Source organism: Sinocyclocheilus rhinocerous, unplaced genomic scaffold (genome assembly GCF_001515625.1).
Source record: "Sinocyclocheilus rhinocerous isolate Xijiao unplaced genomic scaffold, SAMN03320098_v1.1 scaffold275, whole genome shotgun sequence".
NCBI lineage: Eukaryota > Metazoa > Chordata > Actinopteri > Cypriniformes > Cyprinidae > Sinocyclocheilus > Sinocyclocheilus rhinocerous.
Genome location: NW_015659967.1, coordinates 570794 through 594855, shown reverse-complemented (window position 1 = coordinate 594855; position 24062 = coordinate 570794). Strand labels below are relative to the sequence as shown.

Genomic DNA, 24062 nt, shown 5'->3' with positions numbered 1-24062 from the left:
GAAAGATGAAATGAAAACATCCATGTAACACAGCGAGACGGAGTGAGAGCGACAGGCCCAGCGGTGCATTTAGACGTGAAAACACAGAAACGATGCCGAGGACCACATTTACATAAAGTGCCCCATATATATATTGCACTGCTCTACTTCAACACAAATGTATGGTTTGAAGTCGTCTAAATAGATCAAGCACAAATAAAATCAGAAAGCACACAAGTGAATCTCACGAAAACATCTCCAGGTCTGTTCTTTAGGGCCATTACTCCTTTTTTGTTGTTGTTTTGTGACATTATTTTTATGATAATAAGCACATTTCCCATTTTCTGTTATTTTTTTTGGAGTTCTCAGAGTTGATTCTCATTATTGTAATGACTGTAATACTGTTTTTATTTCAAGAAAATTACAGTAAAATTATATTTACGTAAAAAAGCAATGAAGGCAGTACTACACATACTACCAGGACTACCATAAACACTTCACAATAAAAAATATATATATTTTGCATTACGCTAATGAGAATCTATGGGAAATGCGCTTAATTTGAATTAAAATAATGTTACAATGCAAAAATGGGATTAAAAATAGGCTTCATTTTCTTATGCAAAATATATTTTTCCTTTTGATTTTGGAGGGAAATATGACCTTGACTGGTTTCGTGAGATTCACCCATTTGTAGCATCAAACTGTCAGATAAAACAAACTTCCTGACGTTGCGCTCAAACAAGTGCAAACGCTGTCAACCTCATTAGTGCCTATCAGTATTTCAGTTTCATCTCAACGAACATTTTTATTATAATTTTTTTTTTCAATGAAATATTATTAAAAAAGTATAGCACACATTCCCGGTCGAGTTCTCACAGTTAATCTCATAACGCCATGATCTGTTCATGTCAAAATCCTTCATAAACGTTTCAAAGACACCACTATTTGGGATTCACAAACTGAATGAAATCAAACTTGACGAGGTGAACCACTGCAGCCAGACCTTCTCCTGGGAGCTTCAGAGAGCCGCAGGTCAGTCCTTGGCGGCTTTGCTACTTTAAGGTTTCTGGATGTCAGATCTGCTGGAGACGGCAGCTGCTGAGGGATGGCGATATTAAAGAAGATTTTTAAAAAGCGAATGTTCCCTCCACTAATCTCTGGATCACCGACACAGACATAAAGACACTTCTGTCTGAATGCCTCTCCACCCATTCATTAAGTTTTAATAAAGCTTATGTTGAAACTATGCAGTTGAAGTTTTTCAGGGGTTTGAAGGGCATCAGCCTATACACAACATGACAAAAGCTCAAAGCGTAAATGGCAAAAAATCCATCTTTTACTGCAGTTCTTAAAATACCCATGAGTTTGTGGAGAGAAGAAGTTTTTGAAGGACGCGACACAGAGAAAAGCACATATAATATCAACAAGAAAGTTTCGCTTCAGCCAGAGCCACAAATACTCTATTTTCACCTTGAATGTGCAGACTGATTTTTTTCTTTTTCTAATTAATCACAGTCATTTTAGTTATTGGTCAGGCTGACAGCAAAGTCTCAACAAACATAAAGCAGAATCGAGGACGAAATAATCCTTTCTTAACGTGTGTTTCTTTTGAACCATCTTTGTAAGTTCCCAGAGCAGTATTGGGACGTGGGTTACCTCTTCAACGAGAATGCTTCCAAATTGACAGACGTGTCCTTAGGAATCGAAGAGACGGTCTTCACAAATCTCCAGTGCTGCTTTTGTGGCACCGCCAAATACCTCCACGTTGGCATCGACCCACGGCACCACGTTGCCAGGCATGTAGGCTGAGCAGTTGGCCATAGCAGAGATGTCTATAGGACGCAGGACTCTGTCCCACATGTTGAAGTGGCTTAACTCTCCTACGAAGGCTTGAGTGGCATCAAATCTTCCACCTACGATGTCCTGTGGAATAACAGCACACGTCACTAAACTAGGGATACAGTAAAAACAGTAATATTATGAAGTATCATTACAATTTTAATTAACTGTTTTCTATTTGAATATATTTTAAAATGAAATTTATTCCTGTGATGCAAAGCTGAGTTTTCAGCATCATTGCTCCAGTCTTCAGAGTCACTTCAGTGACACTTCAGAACAGCTTTTACTTGAAATAGATATATTTTTTAACATTATAAGTATCCACTTTTGATCAATGTAATGCATCCTAGTTGCATAAAAATACCAATATCTTAAAAAAAAAAATCTTGTAGCCCCAAACTTTTGAATAGTAGTGCTAACAGACATACTGTCCTCTATCTGTGAAACATTTTATATGTCAGTTTTTGGATGGACTTTATTTTACAGTATGTTTATTTACAATTTACTTACCTAAGAAAGTACTGGGTAATAACTACATGGGTTAAGTTTAGGTTTAGGGGTAGGTTCAGTGTAAGTACCTAGTTATTGCCATCAGTATAATAAATACGGGTTACACTTTATGTTAAGGTGTCCTTGTTAAAGTGTAATTACACATTTAAGTACTGAGTTATTAACAGAATATTATAGATTGTAATTGTAACTGTAGAATATTAATTAACTACATGTACTTACTGTATGGTTAGGGTTAGGATTAGGGTTTGGCTTAGAGTTACTTGCATGCAATTACGCATAATTTATTGTTATTATAATAGTAAGTACATGTAACGTGTAACAAGCACACCTTAAAATAAAGTGTAACCTAAGTACATATTATGTGGAACAGGACTGTAAAATAAAGTGCTACCCATTCGTTTTATTTCATTGCTTTCATATCTTTAGAGCACTGATTTAGAGCACTGCATCTAAAGTCATACACATTCAGGCAGAAGCCATTGTGTTTTTGAGTGTCCTGTCACAAGGGCTGCGTTTTAAATTTGATCATAGTCCTGTGTTGAACCATTAGAAACCAAGATCCTCCTAATTTCACTTTCAGGAAAGATTTATTAATCAACTAATTGTTCAGGCAACGTACAAACTGTATTACCAGCTGATTTTGAAAATACAGTATGTAGCTTTACACATTTCCAAAATCTTTGACTATCAGTGTTTTTAAAAACTCAGCAAACTGGGACTCTGCTCTGATCCAAACTCTAATGAGCCGCCTTGCTGTCTGCTACAGTATGTAACCTTCTAATGCTAACTGATGGAAGCTCACAGGAGACTACACTAAAATCCTCTGCATGGGAAATTCTGTTGAGACCTGAAGTTAGTTAATCTGTCTACATACTTTGTAGCTAGCAGGCTGAATAAAAACACATTAGGTGTGATTCTACAGACATCTGATATTCCTTTAATGCCAGTCAACCCAACATCAGCCAAATCCATGGGTTTAGCCTGCTGCGTAAGGAAGCCAAGTTGATATGACCCAGTTTGGCTTGATACTCATTCATAATCAGTAGCCCATTGGTGCTGGGTTGGGAATGAGGCATGAATGAGATCACGCATATCATGCAAGTTCAAACGGTTCTTTGAGTGTCGAGACCACTTTGATTATCCGTTTTTGAGGAATATGTTTGTTAAATATAAGAAAACTAACTGAAGCAGAGAAAAGAGAGGATTTTGAAACTGCCTGAAATAAAGAACGCAGGTTTTTTTTTTCTTGCGTTAAAACCAGTTGAGTAGTGACCTGGAACTGAAACAGTCAGAATGCTGATTAAAAATACTTTAAATGCAGACAGTAAGATCTTGTTGATTTACATAGCTTTTTCCTTTTTTTCTAAATTTCAGTGTTTATTACAGGTTTTCAGTCTGTGCGTTTATTGGCGGCACTCTACACCTTATGCTTTGGCCATAGTAGGTCTATTTTTGTTGGCAGAGAATAAAAAATATACAAAATAACTGCATTTTTTAGAGTTTGTAGCTTAACTAGTAGAGTATGAGAATAGTAATGACAAGGACGTAGGTTCAATCCTTAGGGAACTGATTAAAATTCATACCCTGTATGCACTGCCAAAAGCAGTAAAAGCATTACTAATGAAGTTGATGAATTCTGTGATGTTTGGTCGTTATTAGTTCTAAAACAATCCATTTGTTTAATAAAATGGCAGAATGTGTATGATAATATCAGCATATCAAACATCAAAATGAACTTTGAATATAAGACAACTGTCAATCCTTCAGAGCAATGCAGTTAAATTAAGGTTCTTTGTTGGCACTGATGGTTCCATGAAGAAGCTTCAACATCCATGGAACTTTTCCATTGCACAAAAGGTTCTTAACGGCCCATTCACACGGGGCGTCGGCGTCAACGCCACTCGTTTACTTTGAATGGAGTGACGTCAAGCGTTGCCGAAATGAATTGTGGGTCCATCGCGTCGCGATGGGTCCGTTGCTCGAGGCAGAAGTTGAAAACGTTTAAACTTTTCAAGCGCCAACGCAGGCGTCAGCCAATCAGATCGCCTTATGCAAATACCCTGGTGCAGACGCTAGCCAATCGCGTTCATACAACACCAGAAAACTAATGTGACTGTTGTCACTATGACGGTCGCGTCAGCACCAAGCTTCAGAAACACCCTACTTCAAGCGTCGACGCCGACGCCCCGTGGAAAAAAAGTTCTTTAAGATTATTAGAATGTTCTTCACACTAAGAAAAGTGTTTTTTTAAGAACCGTTTATTGTAAGGTTCTTTGGGGAACCCAAAATGGTTCTTCAATGGCATCACTATGAAAAAACACCTTTTGGAACCTTTATTTTAAAGAGTATTTTAAATAAATATGTAGCTTACAACACAAGCATATTCATTTTGAAAAGAGTTCCAATTTTACTGCACAACAGGAATGGGCCAGGGGTTTAAAAGACAATTAATATTCAGCAGGATTATTGCTTTAACTGCACTGACACTATCAGATGAGAACAGCATTTGAACTAACTCTGCAACATCGACACTTATTGAACTGAAATGAATCAACACTGAACTGAATAATGACACTATTATCTTCTGTAGAGCTGCTTTACAGCTGAAATATAATTTTTTTTAATAACTGATGAATTACACAACAGTCACCCTGTTATATTTTCCTGCTTATTAATGTGTAGCTGCTTTGAAACAATCTGTATTTTATAAAGGTTTATGTAAACAAATGTGACTGGATTTGACCCAGCTAACAGCTATTATTCTATCACTTCTTGCAATTGAGGTCACAGATTGTGCTTTTTTATGCACTGTTAAGCCGTGTGAATGCACTCAATGATCAAAGTAGCTCAGTGTAGGTGACCAGCAGATTATGTGTCACATGTGGATTTTGTGTGCTTGCTATCTGTGTCACATGTAACATTTCTCTCAAGAAGTCCCTGAGCCCTCAGTGCTGCTGAGAGGTGACGTCTTCTCATCATCGCGTGTGAAGACTTATTATTATCGTTGCATGTCTTCCTCGTGAGGGATCAGCTCTTTTACGTTCTCTCTCACCCTCATGCACTCACCTGTTCTTGGCCCAGGATAATGACTCCTCCAGGTTTAATTGGGTGCCAGGGGGCCAAGTTCTCTCCAGTCCCTAGTCTCTCTCCATCCTGATAGGCCTCCCAGAAGCCGTCTCTGGTTGTCCAGGTGATGCAGATGTGATGCCAACGGCCGTCACTCACGGAGAGAGGAAGCTGAGCTACCTGTGACAGAAAGGTCCAAACCGTAGGGGGTTATTACTGTGGAAACTGATGGTAAAAAGTGCATATTTAAGAAGAAGTAACTGCTTTCACAGTAATTATTCAGTAGATGTATGCCGGTTTCCTCCATTGTGTCCCTACAGACATAATCCTGAAATGCCTCACTCTAACTCACTTCCCATCAAAGAATATAACTAGATTTGCTGAAGAAAAAGTGTAAGTGTGCTAGTCGCTGTCACAATGCTAAGGTGTTTTGAGCTGTTATGTGGTTGCTAAGGCTGTTCCGGGTGGTTGGCCTTGTCAAAAGTGTCCAGCCTCGATCCCTAGATATGACTCAAGTTCTTCCTTACATGCAAGTCTATGAGTCTGATTGCTTAGAACTATAATATCACACCTCTGCTCAACAAGCTGCACAATTTGAGGTGACATTCATGTCCGTAGCACAACAGGGTGTTACGCACCAAATTTAACACTCAAGAGAGTGGGTTTGTTCAGATTGTTAAAATAAGTGAAAGAAACTGTTTTTCAGCAGTTTTTAACTGCATGGCGAATTACAGTTATTTCAATCGTAATCCATATGATTTGGAATTTTATGCAAGGATGAAAAATTTCCTCACACAGATTTTGCAATGTTAGTCACTTGTATTTGTCATGTTGACCAACAGAAAGCTGCTTGGTTTGGAAATGACTTCTGTGTAAGCTGCACTTCAGACACAGACTACTGAAAACAGGAAATAGACCGCTTCTGGCCAAAATATGAGTCCATAATCCATAATAAAGCTTCCTCCAGTAAAAAAAAAAAAAAAATCCCCTGTTGTCCTCTCACATCAAAATCCCTCAACATGTTTGTTTTTCATACTGTTTTGGACAGTTTTTGCTTGTACATGGTGACTGATCTGTGCATATTTCTCTCCTGATTCAGAGGAGATTACTTTTTCACTGGAGAAAGCAATATTATGGATTATGGACTCATATTTTGGCCAGAAGCAATGGTCTGAAGTTAAAACGTCTTAATGATGGATTTGTTTCTTACAAACACACAGTTTTTCACTTCACAAAATGGTAATTGATGGACTGGAGTGGTGTGGATTACTTGTGGATTATTGTGATGTTATTTACGGCAGCCATTCACTGTAGAGGATCCATTGGTGAGCAACTGATGAAATGCTAAATTTCCTCAAATTTAGTCAATTTTCAGGAAATTTTCATTTTAGGTTGAACTATTCCTGAGTGCACTTTGTTCCATTGACTTCTATTCATACAGATGCAAATGGGGGAGATAGGAAACACAAGCTTATGCGAATTTTGCTGCGTTCCAAAGTTTAAGTTCAGGGAACTCTGACCTTCAAGTTCATTTTACATCGTCTTCACACGTCATCGTGTGACCTCTTAGGGTTTGGATTACAGCGTTGCAGTAAAGTAGAGTAGACTGCATATTTTTACATTGTCAATTGTGTTATGTTTGACGTCATATTATGACCGTTGCAATGTCTGTAGAAATGTTGCATGCTCAATGTCTAGTGCGCAGCTTAAGGGAGGCTATAAAGTGTCTGGATGAATCATCATAACATAAACTGCCCTCTATAAAGTTGTATTTGACGCCCCACATACTTTAAAATAGTTTATATAGTTAATCTCCAAGCTAGACGCACAGTGAGTTTGACAGCTACTGCACCTTGAGACTAGGCCTTTAATGCACTTAAGTTAAGAAAGTATGAAAACACAACATTCAGACAGAAGTAACGAAGCACTGAGGTGTGATGCATTCACTGGAGTGGGAAAAAGCACTGAAGACACACTCGACAGGTAATCACATTCAGCATGGCAGCTTCTCTCTCGATCCTCGTCACTTTCTTGTTCTTTCCAGCTTGACGTACACACTCACACACACACACACATGAGTACACGCACACACTGTACATGTATAATGCATGTTGTGCAGGGCTGCCGGGCAAGATGCCTCTCTCAATTAGCAAGATACCAAACTGACACTTCCTGAGTGAGGTATCAGGGGAATTAGCAGGGCAGCAGAGCTCATTCGTTCTTTTCCAATATCTCGCTCTCTCAAGACCCTCAGGTTACACTCAACAAAAACCAGTGATGGCGCAATCTCCTCCACAATGATCCAGAGATACAGCATCTATGGTTACTGAGACATGCTAACCTCATTTACGGATGAGATATTGGAAGCTAATTTTCCCCAAAGAAAAGCAGCTCAGTTTCATATTCTTGATTTAGAACCACGAAGGACATATTTAATTCATTTATGTGTGCTTTAATACTAAACTTTGAAATCATCGAGGGTCTTGTGCAACAATAGCCTCTGAAAGCTAATCAACTAACTTTGAAAATCGTTTGTGTGTCTCTCTGCAGCCAACATGCATAGTCAACATGCAATACCTTTAAGAAATGGGTTTGTTGAAGTTGTACAAAACAATCCAATTGCAAAAATCCAATTTCAAAGGTCCTCATGCATTTTAAAAATGTCTTCCAATAATAGTATGGCAAACTTTTTAGGTACTTTTTTTTTGCATGATTTATCTTTATATGGTATTTCAAATATTTTTGATGAATGGATCAACTGGGTATTCAAAACTAGTGGAGTATCCTGTAAAAATCTACAAATATTAATTTTTACAATTAACTCTTTCCCCGCCAGCATTTTGGGTGTTGGTGCAAAAAGCACTACAGTGTTCTGAGCGGTTGTTTACTGGCCTAAGTAAAAAAAAAAAAAAGCCTGCCTTACCAGTCTTTATTACATTCTGGCCTCTGGTAGACGCTCACTGATGCTCCAGAAGGAAAAACCATGCATTAAGAGCTGAGGGAGGGGGGTGAAAACTTTTGAACAGAATGGAGATGTGTACATTTTTCCTATTTTGCCTAAATATCATATTTTTTCATTTAGTACTGCCCTTCAGAGGCTACAGACGACAGTTACATGTTTCTCAGAAGATAAAATAAGGTACATTTACCCTGATCTTCAAATTCAAAAAGTTTTCACCACCGGCCCTTAAAACATCATGTTTCCTTCTGGAGCATCGGTGAGCATTTGAACCTTTTGTAATAGTTGCATATGAGTCCCTCAGTTGTCCTCAGTGTGAAAAGATGGATCTCAAAATCATACAGTCACTTTTGGAAAAGGTTCAAATATGCAGAAGATGCTGGAAAACCAAAGAATGTGCAGGAGCTGGGGGATTTTTCTGAATAACAGCAGGCAGTTGAACTGCTCAGGACCAACGCAGGACTCATGAACAACTATCACAAAACAGAAAAAGAGTCGTGGATCATCCAGGAAACGACACAAAGTATTAAGATTCAAGGGTATGTAAACTTTTGAACGAGGTCATTTTTATAAATTCAGTTATTTTTTTCTTGTGGAGTCTATATAAACATCTGTTATGTGAAATAGCTTATTCAGGACAGCACTAAATAAAAAATAACATGCAATTTTCATGAGCTCTCTTATTTTGTTAAAATGCATGTGTAAACTTATGAGCACAACTGTATATACTTTTTAACCACAAATGCTCATCTTGCACTAGTTCGACTTCACACATTACATAGTCATGTTGGAAAGGTCACACGTGATGTAGGTGACCATCGGTTCTGTACCGACCCATTGTTTACAAAGCGAATGTGCAAAGACTAGCCTAAGTCAAACGCCCTTTACAAAAAAAGGTAAAACAATGAGACAGACAATTTTGAAGTTGGAGGAGAAAATGATATGGAGTTTTTTGCCCTACCCTACCTTTTTGAACCGGAGTGTCCAGACTAAGTACTAACCACGCGTGACCTTTCCAACATGATTACATAATGCGTGAAGTCATGGATATGCATCACAGAGCTAGTGAAAGACGGGCATTTGTGGTTAAAAAATACATACTTGATTTTATTTTTTTAGAAAATGACTGATCGTTTCGCTAGATAAGACCCTTATTCCTCGGCTGGGATCGTGTAGAGCCCTTTGAAGCTGCACTGAAACTGCAATTTGGACCTTCAACCCGTTGGTCCCATTGAAGTCCACTATATGGAGAGAAATCCTGGAATGTTATCCTCAAAAACCTTAATTTCTTTTCGACTGAAGAAAGAAAGACTTGAACATCTTGGATGACAAGGGGGTGAGTAAATTATCAGGAAATTTGCATTCTGGAAGTTAACTAATCCTTTAATCCTTGTAATGAGCAATTTTCCAATTTTATATATGTCTCTGAGCTATGCATGGTAAAACTTGTTTGAAATTTTGTGTTGCATGTATGACAAATAGTGTATGTGTGTGTGTGAGCATAGTAGTTGCCCTGAGCTGTGACAAATGAATTTTTAAAAGTACAAATATTCAGTGTAGCCTCTCAATTAACATAAGTTCAAGAAAACTACACAACAATTATACATTTGATACAATACATGCAGTTTAAAATAGTTTTAGATGAAATCTCACAACACATGGCAGTTTAATTAGTATTTGACCTTCAAGCCCCTTCATGTAATTTCTATTAAAATAAAAATCAGGCTGTGAAAACCTTTTATTTGAGAAATCTTTGGGGACTATTTAAAATGAACTACCATATTTTTCTATGAATCACATTTAGACAAGTGTTATTTTTAAGACTAAAGCACCTATGATATAATGCCAAGTTTGTTTTCATTGCCAACAAAACAATTATTCATTTAATGAGATTGTTATACATTCAATACTAGGGAAATCTAACATTGTTCCAAAGAAACACAATGAATAAAAACAGGAATAGCTTTGCTGTATCTCATAAAGGCTCACCTTATCATTGACGAGCAGCTCCATGGGGCTGTTTCCCCACTCTATCAGCACAATCTCATTGGCTTGTCCCGGGACGCCGTAAGAGAACGGGGTTCCGATTCCAGGACTGGCACTGGACTTGAGCCACATACACACGGTGAAGGCATACATCTCTGGCAAGCTCTTCTTGATGCGGCCATACAGGTAGTTGGTGCGCAGAGGCAGAGACACCTTAAAGTCCTCTGGAGATTTGAATGCACTGTTACCTGCGAAGAGAATCGAGGGAGAGGTTTGCATTGAAGGACAGGAAGATGCAAACTGCTGACCTGAGATTGTGTTAATTTGATTTCGGCAAATTGAATCTGAGTAAGGCTTTCAGGCTCAATGAATGAAATGAGCGATCAACGCAGGCTCATGTAATTGTTCTAATATGAAATGACATGCTGGGGGGCTATGTAAGGTGAAATAATGATGTAGCTGCTGATGATGCTTTGGCGTTAATCAGTCGCTTTGCAAAAGTGGCTCGATTTGTGCTAACACTGATCTGAATTCTGAATACAACAGGACAATATGGCCATCCAGTTCTAACAGATGGGACCTGCATAAATCCCATATCCAAAAAGGACAAAAGGAGCAGTAAAGGCAAACAAATGATTGTAAATAGCAAGTTCATTTACATGCAGACATTCTCACACAAAACTAAATCTGTTAATCTGTAAACCTTTGTTTCATCTTTCAACATAAAATTGGCCCAATGCAATGAAGTTTATGCAGTGAAGCGTTAGCTAAAGGTTTCCCCTGATGCTGTGTTGAGCGCTGGTCAAGCGTTTAAAGTTTCAACAGTGACCTTTCAAAGTGCAGCCAATGATTTACAAGCAATCTGCATGATGGATGCAATGCTGCCTTTGCCTGGACTGCTCCCCATAACTTTACACCTTAGTTGAAATTTACCCATGTTTATTAGTTTATATTACCATTCAAAATTTTGGGGTCAGTAAGATTAAAAAACAATACTTTGATTCATTAAGGAAGCATTAGAATTAAGTAAAAGTGACAGTAACAACCTGATCTCATGACAAAAACGTACCTGTGGGAACTTTTTCGCAAGATGCGAAATACGTAGCGCCATGTACGTTTCGTGACATATTTGATGTGAAATGTCCACTGAGTGGCGCTAAAAGAGTATTCGTTTTTTTCTCCGGAACAGATGAATGTACATATGGTACATTTTATGTGACGTTGCTTTTGTAAGTGTCACCGCAGTTCTGAAGTGAAATGTCCGTTGAGTGGCGCTATAAGTCTAATGCTCTGTGACATTTTAAAATAACATACCATCTGTACTACACCTAAACCTACCAGATAATATGAACAAAAGCGAATGTGATGTAAAAATGCAATCGCGAGCATGCCGTTTTAGCTTGTTTTTCGATCTCTTATCTTTCAGCTCTTTCATCATGAGGTTTTTGACGGGTTCGTACCCAAGGATTCTGCAGTCTAAGTCCAATTCTGTGACGGCTGAGCTACCGAGAAAGCTTGTTTCAGACGTAAAGTTAAACATATGGAGGTGTAATCATAACTGTGCACAAAAACGATCACAAATGCTCGCTGTTTTACCACCTGTAGCGTTAATTTCTGTTGGAAACTGCAGTGATATACAATTATTCGTACATTTTTCACGTCTTGTGAAAAAGTTGCCACAGGTACAGTACGTTTTCTTCATGAGATCAGGTAGGACAGTAAAGACATTTATAATGTTAGAAAAAATCTATTTCACATGAATGCTTTTTATAAAAAGTATTGCGGTTTCCACAAAACTATGATAGACTGGAGTAATGATGCTGAAAATTCAGCTTTACATCACAGGAATAAAAACAGAAAACAGTTATTTTAAAATGAAACAATATTTCACAATATTACTGTATTTTTAATCAAGTAAATGCATCCTTGGTGAGAACAAAGATGTCTTTCAAGACCCTTTCTGACTTCAAAGTGTTGAACGATATTTATTGAATTATTTAGTTATTTATGTTTGTTTTATTGTTTTTTTCCCCCAATACTTTCTCATACCTTGTTTGCTGTCATGCGATGTTTGTTTAGTATGCTTTCCCCTCAAGGACTGCTTTTGTTTTGTGATATATCAAAACAATCGGCAGGACTTTTTTTTCTCTTTTAAGCTCAAATACATATTTTCGCTGTGAATATGTGTATATCTCATGCTTGCTTTTTTTACCAGCTCGTTGCCCTTCGGTGGCGCTTTCTGCAATGGTTTCATGTGGAGTTCAAAGTGTATGGCGCTTACATTGAGTGAGAAAGGGCTTTGACTAGTCTACCTATCCCATACTGGGGACAGCAGGTGAAAAGAGATGTTTTGAACTGGTAGGGCACCACATCAGTAAGAGAAAATAATGGATTCTATCTCATTTGACATGACTGACTGAATAATTCATGTCTGATAGCAGCCGTACTTTTCTCCAGCTCGGTGATCCTCTCCAGCAGTGAGTTGAGGGTGTTCTCGGTGCGCTGTCGGTGAGCGGTCGTCTCGTTATACAGCTGGCTCTTTTCCTCCTCAAGTTCGGTCACTCTGGTCAGCAGCTGGCTCTCCAGGTCAGTCAGACGGTGCTTCAGCAGGTCTCTCAGCTCATTGGGAAACATCCCACCTGATGTGTTGGCACGCAGCTGCTGCTGCAGGACAAAAGACACCAAATATTAATCTGCCTCATGCTGTTACAGCCAGAAATTGTTCATAATGAACTGCTGGGGATTTGTGAGATGCTGAATTAATGTTGAACGCTTTAAGGGGGTCCCACTACTATGTACTTCCATCAAATTATATTTAATATTAAATTATATTTAGATGCATGTAACATTTAAATGTTTATTCAAGTCAAAAATATAATTTAAAATCACCGAATCAACTTAATTACATTAATTTATACCAAATAAAAAAAAAAATTTATGGGTTAAATCAAATAGAAATATCTCTTTATGTTGTAGATACAATGTACGTATTGTATTCAGTGCTGTACTACAAAACACTTGTGACTATTGAGGTGTGAAGAATGTAATGTTAGGAACAGGTTTATTAGTATGCTTTAAGGGTGGGTTAAGAACAAGGGTCAACAGTGATATTATAGGTTACACTTAATTTTAAGGTGTCCTTGTTACAGTGTAATTATACATTTAAGTACTGAGTAATATTAATTAACTACATGTACTTACTATATGGTTAGGATTAGGGTTTGGCTTAGGGTTACTTGCAATAATTATGCATAATTAATTGTTATTATAATAGTAAGTACATGTAACGTGTAACAAGGACACCTTAAAATAAAGTGTTACCAAAAACATTAACAAAATCAAACATTTGAGCTGGGGAAGTTTCCAAAATGTGGTTAATTTGACACGGAATGTTGTTATGCTCAATACTGCCAATAATTGTCTTCTCAGATTTGCTCACTATTCCACTGATGCTGCAGGACAGAAGCGAAAAAAACACTTTACAGAGTGTATGGAATTCATTTACATCATGGTGTTTGGAACGGTATGTGACTCAAATGCTAAAGACATCAGAGCACAAAAAAAAAAAATTTATGGGTTAAATCAAATAGAAATATCTCTTTATGTTGTAGATACAATGTACGTATTGTATTCAGTGCTGTACTACAAAACACTTGTGACTATTGAGGTGTGAAGAATGTAATGTTAGGAACAGGTTTATTAGTATGCTTTAAGGGTGGGTTAAGAACAAGGGTCAACAGTGATATTATAGGTTACACTTAATTTTAAGGTGTCCTTGTTACAGTGTAATTATACATTTAAGTACTGAGTAATATTAATTAACTACATGTACTTACTATATGGTTAGGATTAGGGTTTGGCTTAGGGTTACTTGCAATAATTATGCATAATTAATTGTTATTGTAAGTACATGTAAAATGTGTAACGAGGACACCTTAAATAAAGTGTTACCAAATTATACTGTAGTTGTAATTACAGGAATTAATTAGAGATGTAGTTACAAGAAGGCATTTTTAAATATAAGCACACTGTAAAAACATTTATGTACACAATAATTGTACATAGTAGTTGAAGACACCATGTGGGTCCATTTTTTGTTAAATTAGTTTATTACATGTAGAGTTAAATGAAATAAACTAATTTAACCCCACCAGAGTGAAAATTAGTATTCATTTTGATCCAGTGACCCTGTATGAATTCAAGTAGTTCATATCGGTAATATTCCATATCCACTTGGCTATTAACAAGAAGTGATATGTCAATTGAGCAATGCACCAAAATCTTCCAACAGCCTTGTCAATTGGTGCATTTAGTTTCAGCAATTCTGTGAATGTATAATTTGCTCTTTTTGTATTTTGTGTGCAGCTATCCGCATTGTCATTGAAAAACGCAGTGGTCACTGATTGCAATTTCAACTAAAACACTCTTGGTTCCAAAATGGGGTTTGTGCATCGATGCCATAAGAACCATTTTGGGCTCCCCAAAGAACCGTTCAGTTTACAGTTCTTAAAAGAACCGCTTTTTTTCGCAGCTTGAAGGACATTTTAATAACTAACTTTATCATTTTCACTATAAATAACTTTTAGTGGTTCCGTGGATGTTAGATGTTCTTAATGGAACCATCGATGCCAATTAAGAATCTTTATTTTAAAAGTGACGAGCAAAGTTCTTTGCACTCTCAGTATATCTTTTAAATAATTGCTAAGTCTGTATCTGCTCACTACTTCCCATCTACAATATCAAAGCTCATTATTAATATTTCATTCAAATCGTGAATTCAAATAGAAAAAGTCCCTCCCTCCCTCCACGTAACATGGCTCATATGACCTTGTTTTGACAGGCGTAAATCAAGCGTCACTAATAAGCAAGACCAATTTTCACAGATCATTAGAGCTCTATTTTCCTTAAAAGCATCACAGATGGCTCTTAGGTGCCCATGATCACTCATCAGCATAAACTCTCACCTCCAGGTTCTCCAGACGGTCTTTGAGGCTCTGCATGGTCTTGCCCAGCTGCTCCACAGTCTCGGTGGGGTCACGCGGCAGATCGCCCATCGTGTTTTTACTATAATCCTTCCTGCGCGCGCTGCCCCGCGACTTGGCGTCCGCCTCGCAGCGCGCGAGTTTGGAGTTGAGCTCTTTGATGGTGCCCTGCTGACTGACGATAGTTTCCTTCTGCTGCAGGATGGTCTCTCGAAGCTGAATGATAGTATTCCGCAGCTCTTCCTCCTGCGGACTTGTGCTTTGGACCCGGTTGGTCGGTTCCACCGGGCAACTGAGGTCGGTGCCCGCTGGCACGGCGGTGCACACGAAGCGGTTTCCCTTCGCGCCAGCCACTTTCCCGCTCCCCGACGCGTATAAAAGCAGCAGTGCCACAAAAAGAGCTCTCATTACGACCGTTTGTCTCTTAAAAACTGGAGTAAATTCAAGTTAGTTAGACTAAAAAGACGTTTAGCGTAGGTTCCACAATAAAATAAGATCTTCAAAAAAACATTTGAGTTTGTTATTTAAATAAAATGCCTAAAGCTCCAGGACGTCGCGCTAATAAAAATCACTCAAAACAAGCACAAAACCGAAACAACACAGATTAGCTGTAGTTAGCCTGGAAATCCAAAGCTTTTCCCAGTACAAACCGAGTGCCGCTCTCTTCGCACAGTCAGTGAATATGTTAAACAAACTGTTGGAGTCCTTCTCACAGACGCGTCACACGCATTTAACTACCTGTCAGGTTAACAGAATCACTCACAAACAAGTAGCTGTCCAAACGAAGAGCGATTTCCAGAGCGGTTTCTGGCGTTACACGCCGACTGTCAGCGCTTTAAGTCTCTTCACACACAGTCGGTGGTGCTGAACGGACAGCGGCGCTTTACCGGATTAATATAGAGACTGAGGCGCGCGCAGTTTGGCTCAACTGGAGAAGCGCGCGGATTGACTGAGCTTCATCTACGTCACTTACTCGCGCTTGATGCGAGTCACGCTTGTAAATTATATTGCCGTGGCTTTTTCTGGCCTCCCGTGAATGTCGCGTTGAATAAACAGTGCGCCGAGCAGATGCAGAGAGCTCATTAATAACCTGCAATTTCAGCCAATAACTGCTTCTCGGCCAATTTAACCCTCGTGTTCTGGAGAGATAACGTTCCTCACCTTATGTTCGGGTCCAAAGATGATTCATATGTCAAGTTAAACCACCTTGACAACAGTTGGTTAAACTTAAAAGGTTTAGAAAAGTGAAGTTAATTCTGGATAAGGTGGTTCTAAGCCTTTTAATTGGTCCCCCACTGTCAAAATAAATATATATGCCCTCATACAGAGATTTTTTTTGTCTTGTACTTCTGCTAAAATAACAAAAATAAGGACTTAGCTGTGTCCCAATTACACTGCACACTATAGACTTCAACTATTATGTTAAATTATTATGTTAATTACATGTCAAATTACATACCATACACTGTACACTTAAAATAACAGCATCGTTCTGGTATTTGAACTGAAGTACACTTCTTGTTGATTTTTTTTTGAAGTGAACACACTTCTCACAATATTTAAACTAAATAGGGTGAAGTACGTCCTCTGTTTTCTTCAATGCTGAAGGTAATAACTGAAAAGCAGTTTGACCAGTAGTGTGCAGGCGTTGTACATAATCAACCAGTCGTGGCGAGAAGGTGGGATCTACAGAGAATGGTCAAAGCAAAGCAAATACACATTCATATAGGCTGCGTCCAAAAGTTGAAAAAAAAAAATGCTGCCTCTGCAGGCACCACACAGAGGTGGGAAGGCAACAAGGCCTGTCCAGATCCAGCGATCATGTCACATTCTGTCCACTAAGATTCTTTAATTTTATTGATTTTTAATGGCAGAATAGATGCATCCTTCACAATCCTGTGCATTCGTAGAGCTAAAAATAAAGATGGCTTCTGACAGTTGCAGTTGGTGGTCAGTTTGTACATAAATGTAGGTTTTGACCAACTTTTTCCACTTGTGATGTAATATGTAGTGAGAAATTAGTATTTAAATGTTCCCTTAACCCCAAAACAAACAAAGCCAAAACCTGGACATTTTAGAGTCAATCTGGGGTAACACTTTAGTATAGGGACCAGTTCTCACTATTAACAAGTTGCTTATTAGCATGCATATTATTAACATATTTGCTTTTTACATACTTATAAAGCACACGCTCTGCATGACCATATTCTACATCTCTATACCTAAATTTAACAACTACCTTACTAACTAATAATAAGCAGCAAATTGGGAGTTCATTGAGGCAAAAGTCGTGGTTAACGTTTTGTTAATAGTGAGAATTGGACCTTAAGACAAAGTGTGACCAATTTAGAAATCCCAGCCTGGACATGTCTGGGGAAAAGAAGGATGTACGGTCAACCTAACGTATTGTGTACAAGTACGCATATTTGGATGCACCTCTTGTTTGAAACTGTGGCTACAAGTTAAAATAATTAATCACAATTTTACAAAACATTTGCTCTTTTTTAATGGAAGAAAACAAAATAAATATGTAACAAAGCTGTTGTATTGAAGACGTTTTTCAAATGCACAATTTGTTACTACAGACGATAACTTAAACTTGCTAGTCAACCTGTAACTCAAATGTTTTAAATCAAATGTTAGTTGATAAGGGGAAACATTTAAAAACTGTCATTGAAATATAAATTAAATGTAATTCATTTAAAATAATTTTTTAAAAGACATTTTAAATTTGTACAGTAAGTTTTACTCAAGCCCCCTAGTATTTGTTGCAATTTTTAAGTGTGGCTTATAGGGTATAGTTAATAATATTGCTAATTTAGACTTGAAATTAACTTGTTATAAGCTAAAATTACATTATATTGACTTACATTAACATTTTGATTTATGTGACAAGAAAACATATTGATTAAGTATGATATGGTCTTATAATAAATTATCGATTTACTTTCCATGAACTTTTTTGTCTTTGGGAAAATAAATACTTTTGATTAATATTAAATTTCTATGAATAATTTCCATAAAATAACTTGAGAGTAAAAAAAGTGCTTTAAAAAACAAACAAAAAAACAAACAAACTTTAAAATATTCTTATATTTTAAAATATATATTTTTTAGTGTATTGTCATTGTATGGAAAAGGTCTGCCTGAAGATTGTTTAAAACATCCTCTTTTTTGTTCCACAGAATAAAGTAAATTGTAGCTTTGGCTTTGGGACGTAATGTAGGTTTGGGGAGTAATGTAGAGTGAAAGTCTCCAATTATTTTTAGGGGCCACTGTATGAACTTCTGCCGTTGTTGTTGTTTTTTTTCACGCCTAGTTTATATGTGGCCACTGTCTTCCTCCTATGCGGCTTCAGAGGCAGAGGCTTAATGGCCTGTTGCTGGCAGTAATACTGTGCGGGGCGGCTCGGGTCACGGGTTTGGTGACAGTTTCCATGTTCGTTTAGACACACGCAGCGAGCGGCTGCCACCTCTCCTGTGACTCCACCCAAACTGGAACCCAAACTGCTGTAAGCTTAGTATTCACACAGCTTATTCTCCAAAGCCTCAAAAAAGGACGCTAAGTCTTTCAGCTTGTGCCAAAACTAAATTATTGACAGAGACTGGTAAATGTGTACACAATGCAGCAACAATTAATTGTAATTCCCATGTAAGAATTAGCCCCAATGGCACAGCTTACACTGAAAAAGTTCTTTTTCGAAGTTAAATAAAACAAAGATTATTTGGAGTACGTACAAGAAAATACTTTTTCAGTCTTTCATGTTTAATTCAATGTGTTAGTTGGCGATTCTCAATTCTAATTATTTATGAGATTTATTAGCAATTTCTGAGTACAAATTGTTTTTACACCAATATTTTTTTTTCAGTGTACCACAAATATATTATTTTTTATCCACTCAGCTCTGTTTATAGTTATTTGTAAAATGTATTAGCATTTTCTGAGTGAAAATGTCACCAAATATATTAAGTACATGTATGATTTTCTCCTGTGAACACACCAATATATTTTGAAGAAGAACGGCTCAAAAATGGCAAAAAGCAACATGAAAATGCCATAAACATATGCATGACAATCCAAGTCTTCTGAAGACATACCATAAATCTGTGTTTAGAAGAGACGGAGATATAACCCATTATTCACTGAAAATGTTCTCCTCCACAACAGCTCTTATATTTCATTCATGTTTAAGACATTCAATTATAGCGCCTCGTCAAGTCTGATGATATACCAACTATTACTTTAATGTTTGCTTGAGATCAGCTGCATGTATTTATAATGTATTTAAATCTATTTTAAGCGCATAACATCTAAAGTTAGTGATGCATCTCTGCAAAAGCAGTCCCAAGGTCTTCCATCTGACATCACATCTGCGGCATTATTCTGTTGGCATTCAGCTGTGTCATATAACAGCTCTGTGGTGTCGCGTGCGTATTGTCACGACCTATGATCATCAGCGCTCCGCGTCACAAGTGTGACTCAGGACTCACAGATGCACACAACATGCTGATGCTTTCTCATTTACAGCAGAACTATGTGTCCCCTTGAGTAAAAATCTTCCAAACTTTGACAGGTAGACAGGGACGGGCTCCTGTCTGTTGCGATTTTGTGCCAATCATCCTCCCCAGCAGCTGTACTGTCAATTTTATTAGGTAAATACTCAAGCGACAGTCTCGTCTGTTAAAAGATGCTGATTTGTATTCAAACATTCATTCTTGGCTTTTGACAGAGGCTCTTAAGATGAATTCCTACAATATACATGTGAATTTGCTCGGGGTTATTTGAGAAAGAACAAGATCAAATAACCCTTTAGTTCCTGAGGGTGCTGCCGTTCTGCAAGCGCTGGGTGAGATTTGGATTAGAGACCCAGAGATCTCAACAAAGACATGATGCAATGCTTTTGGGCACAGTGTGTCAAGCTTGGTTGAAGTGTGTGTGTGTTTGAGCGCATGTGTGTGTGAGAGAGAAAAAGGCTGTGCTCGTAACAGCATATGCTGTTTACTATTTCCACACTATGTAGTATGCACTGTTGGAAAGTGACTAAAAGTAGCAACTCAAGTAACTCTTGCAGTTTTTCAGTAGTGAGTAGAAGTTGCCTTCTCCTTTTTTTCAACAAGAAGTGTATTGTGAAAAAAAGCTTCATTGCTATTTTGTGGCATGCATAAATTTACAGTGTATTCAAATGCTTTCATTCCAATAATCTACATCTACCTTTATGCTTTTGGCAGATGCTTTAAAGTGACATTGCATTCAGAGCATACATTTTGTCAATTCATGCATTCCCTGGGATTCGAACCCATGACCTGGCGTTGCTAGCAACATACTGTCCTGTCTAGAGGAACGCTATACACTGAAAAAAAAAAAAAAAAGATTCATTGAATTCACTAAATTTTTTTAAGGAAAGTGGTTGCAATCAATTTATTTTAGCTACATTTAAATAAACAAATTTAGTTGACTTTAGTCGACTTTCAACATGTTTTTATTTTTTTAAATGTAGCTAAAATAAATTGTTTGCAACCACTTACCTTAAAAAAAATGTAGTATCATTTTTTTTCAGTGTAATTGGCAGCTTCTGTTTGCTAAAAAAAAGAAAGAACGAAAGAATATCTGTCATAAATTATCCTGTGCTACTCCCTGAGTCACTGTGCTGCCCCCATATACACTATCATTCAGAGGTTTGAAGTCAGTTAGATTTATTTTTGTAATTTTTTTAAAGAAAGTTTAAGAAAAAACAAATATACATTTGAGTAATGACACATTAAAGGCGTTCTTTTATGCCATTTTTACAATGCAATATAAGTCCTAGTTTCAGCTGAAAATACACCACAGAACATTTATTATTCCATGCTGTAAATGCCCCTTTTTTGGGTGGGAGTGAAAAACATGCTGTTTTCATGTGTGTTTCTTTAAATGCAAATGAGCTGCTGCTCTCCACCCCTTTTCCAGAAAAGGGCGGAGCCTTTACACCTTGTAAAGGTGCAACAAATTCAGCTTTGCACCACAGAAAGATATCACTAGATATATTACATTGAAATAACATTTCACAATATTATTATTTTTACTGTATTTTTGGCAACCTGGTCTCATGGCAAAAACGTACCCGGGTCACATTTTCACGAGACGCGAAATACGTACCAATAAGTACATATCACTGCAGTTTCCAAAAGAAATGAACACTAGAGGCAGTAAAACTCCGACACCTTTTATTCCTTTTCACACACATTTACAGAGTTTCGATTAATAAAGCGTAATTTTCGCACAATTACTTGAAGAATATCATGTTATGACTTCAAAACAATTTTAATATGCTGGGAGATTTGAAAACTGATGCTTTTGAACGTTAGCACCGCACATATCCAGCTTCATATCAATGGGTTTTCATCGACGGTAGGTTTAACGTTCGGTAGCTCACAGAGTACGGAGACGTACTTGAAAGGCGAGGAGCTCCGGTTCGAATCCCGTGGTAATTTTCTCACAATTACTTGAAGAATATCATGTTATGACAAAACGGTTCAAATCTGCATATAAGTAAGTTCAAATGACATGGTTGCATCAACAAATGTGTTTTTATATCAGTTTTGCATTTGTTAACACTATCGGGTAGGTTTAGGGTTGGGTTTGGTGTAGGGCATATTTCCAACACGATAGAGCATTAACTTTTAGCGACAGTCCCTGGATATTTGAATTCTGAACCGCAGCAATACTTACCTGAAGCAACATAATAAAAACACAGCAATACGTACCTATATCAACGTAATAAAAACATGCCAGGGTTCACGTATTGAACCCGTGTTTTAGCGGCACTCAGTGGACATTTCGCTTTGAAACTGCGGCGAAACGTGCATATAATAACATTTTATCAGTTAATGAAATTACGGTATTTAACTGTAAATTTAAGTTAAAACCGTAAAACCTAAAACGTTGCTACCGTATTTTTTATGGTAAAATTCCGGCAACCACAGCTGCCGGTTTTCTACCGTAAATTTTACGGAATTTTTTTTACAGTGTACGTAAAAATGGTGTTGCAGAAAAGTACCCAGAGGTACGTATTTTTATGAGACTGGGTTGATTTTTGATCAAACTTAGACAGCCTTAGTGAGCAGAAGTGACATACTTTTGAGTGGTAGCTTCAGTGTTGTCAGTACAAAAAAGGGATAAAGAGAGAGATATTTATAGAGATGGAGTAAATTGATTTCCTTCTACAGTTGAAATGATGGGTTCATGTCACCCTGACTTAGCTCTTTCTATGCTCTGTGATGTTTGGCCTGGGTTGTGAAATGGATTGTGGTCCGTGTGTCTCTAATCACCCTCTCCTTTTAAAGCCACAGTGTAAAGCTCATGCTCATCTTGTTTGGCTCAGCATTTGGACAGATCTATCTAAAATGCAGTTTGCTGAATGTTTTATCTGTGTGTAAGTCTGGGAGCTTTTCTTAAAGGAATTCATCACCCCAAAAATGAGGGTGAGTAGGGATTTTAATGCTTTATGACTTTCTTTTTTTCCCTCGAACATAAAAAGAGAAGTTTAGTAGAATGTCCAAGCAGCTCTTTTCCATAAAAATAAAAGTATTTAGTGACCATGGCTTGTCAAGCTCCTAAATAATAGTCCATATGTGCTATATTGCTGTTTATATCATTAGCCTTCTAATGTTATACAGTTTAAACAATGACTATTTAAAGATGGAGATAAAACTGTTTTTTGAGGATGGAGGATGTTTTACAAGAAAACACTGTTTCAGGTTTTCTACTTCAAAATTGCATCTTTAATTCAATGTGTTACTTGCCATTTTTATTTTTTTTTTGTAATTGTTTGTGAAATTTACAAGCAGTTTCTAAGAGAAAAAATACTTTCTACAACAATTTTCTTTCAGTGTTCGACAGCTTCAGAAACAGACCAAAATTACTCTCACTAAATACTCACTAAAAATCATATCTATGAAATACGTACATTCTAATTCTAGTGAACACCTACTTTTGAACTGGACTGGTTTCTGGAAGCAGTTTTCCCATTTGTAAGTAATGAACCACACCAACTATCTCCAAGATGAATCACAACATCACAACAATTGATTTTGAAGCATGAAGCTACTTGAAAATCTTAAAAAAAAGGAACATGATAGTTGACTCACAATCTCATTCCATGAATCAATTTGAATTACATTTCTGATCAAACCAGAAAGGTGACAGTACATAAAAGTCCTTGATTTTAGATAAAAAAAAACATTACAGTATTTTGCAATTTCTTCTTCAAAAAAAAAAAAAAAAAGAAAAGCATATGATTAAGAGATGGTTCACCCAAAAATGAAAATTCTGTCATCATTTACTCGATCTCAAGTTATTTCAAACCTGTATGAGTTTCTTTCTTCTGCTTAACACAAAATAAGATATTTTTAAGAATGTGGGTAATAAGACAGTTGACGGTTGCCATTGACATCAATAGTATGGAAAAAATACTATGGAAGTCAATGGCTACCTTCAACTGTTTGGTTACCAACATTCTTCAAAATGGTATGGAAGTCAATGGCAGTAACGCTTTATTTTAAGGACCAATTCTCACTATTAAATAGTTGCTTATTAGCATGCATATTACTAGCATATTGGCTGGTTATTAGTACTAATTAGGCACATATTATTGTCTTATTCTGCATGACTTTATTCTAGATCCGTTAACCCGACCCAATACCTAAACTACCTTACTAACTATTAATAAGCAGCAAACAGGGAGTTTAGGAACTACT

At 37.2% G+C, this 24062-nt stretch overlaps 1 protein-coding gene across 1 annotated transcript; it reads right to left on the bottom strand.

The window, feature by feature from the left end:
• Positions 1-1197: 1197 nt before the first annotated feature.
• Positions 1198-15914, bottom strand: nptx2a (neuronal pentraxin 2a). The gene is made up of 6 exons (XM_016533774.1): positions 15842-15914; positions 15310-15780; positions 12793-13009; positions 10349-10593; positions 5401-5580; positions 1198-1905 (listed from the first exon to the last, which is right to left on the bottom strand). Exons 2-6 carry the CDS (start codon positions 15733-15735, stop codon positions 1678-1680), a joined length of 1296 nt encoding a protein of 431 aa, XP_016389260.1. The 5' UTR covers positions 15736-15780; positions 15842-15914; the 3' UTR covers positions 1198-1677.
• Between the last annotated feature and the right edge of the window lie 8148 nt (positions 15915-24062).

Bases quoted from the DNA above. Each gene is read 5' to 3' on its own strand.
- nptx2a (XM_016533774.1), bottom strand. From the start codon at position 15,735: ATGAGAGCTCTTTTTGTGGCACTGCTGCTTTTATACGCGTCGGGGAGC. The intron at 13,010-15,309 runs GTGAGAGTTTAT...TTTGTCCTGCAG, and splicing joins ACCGTCTGGAGAACCTGGAG to CAGCAGCTGCGTGCCAACAC. The intron at 1,906-5,400 runs GTGAGTGCATGA...GTTATTCCACAG, and splicing joins TTATCCTGGGCCAAGAACAG to GACATCGTAGGTGGAAGATT.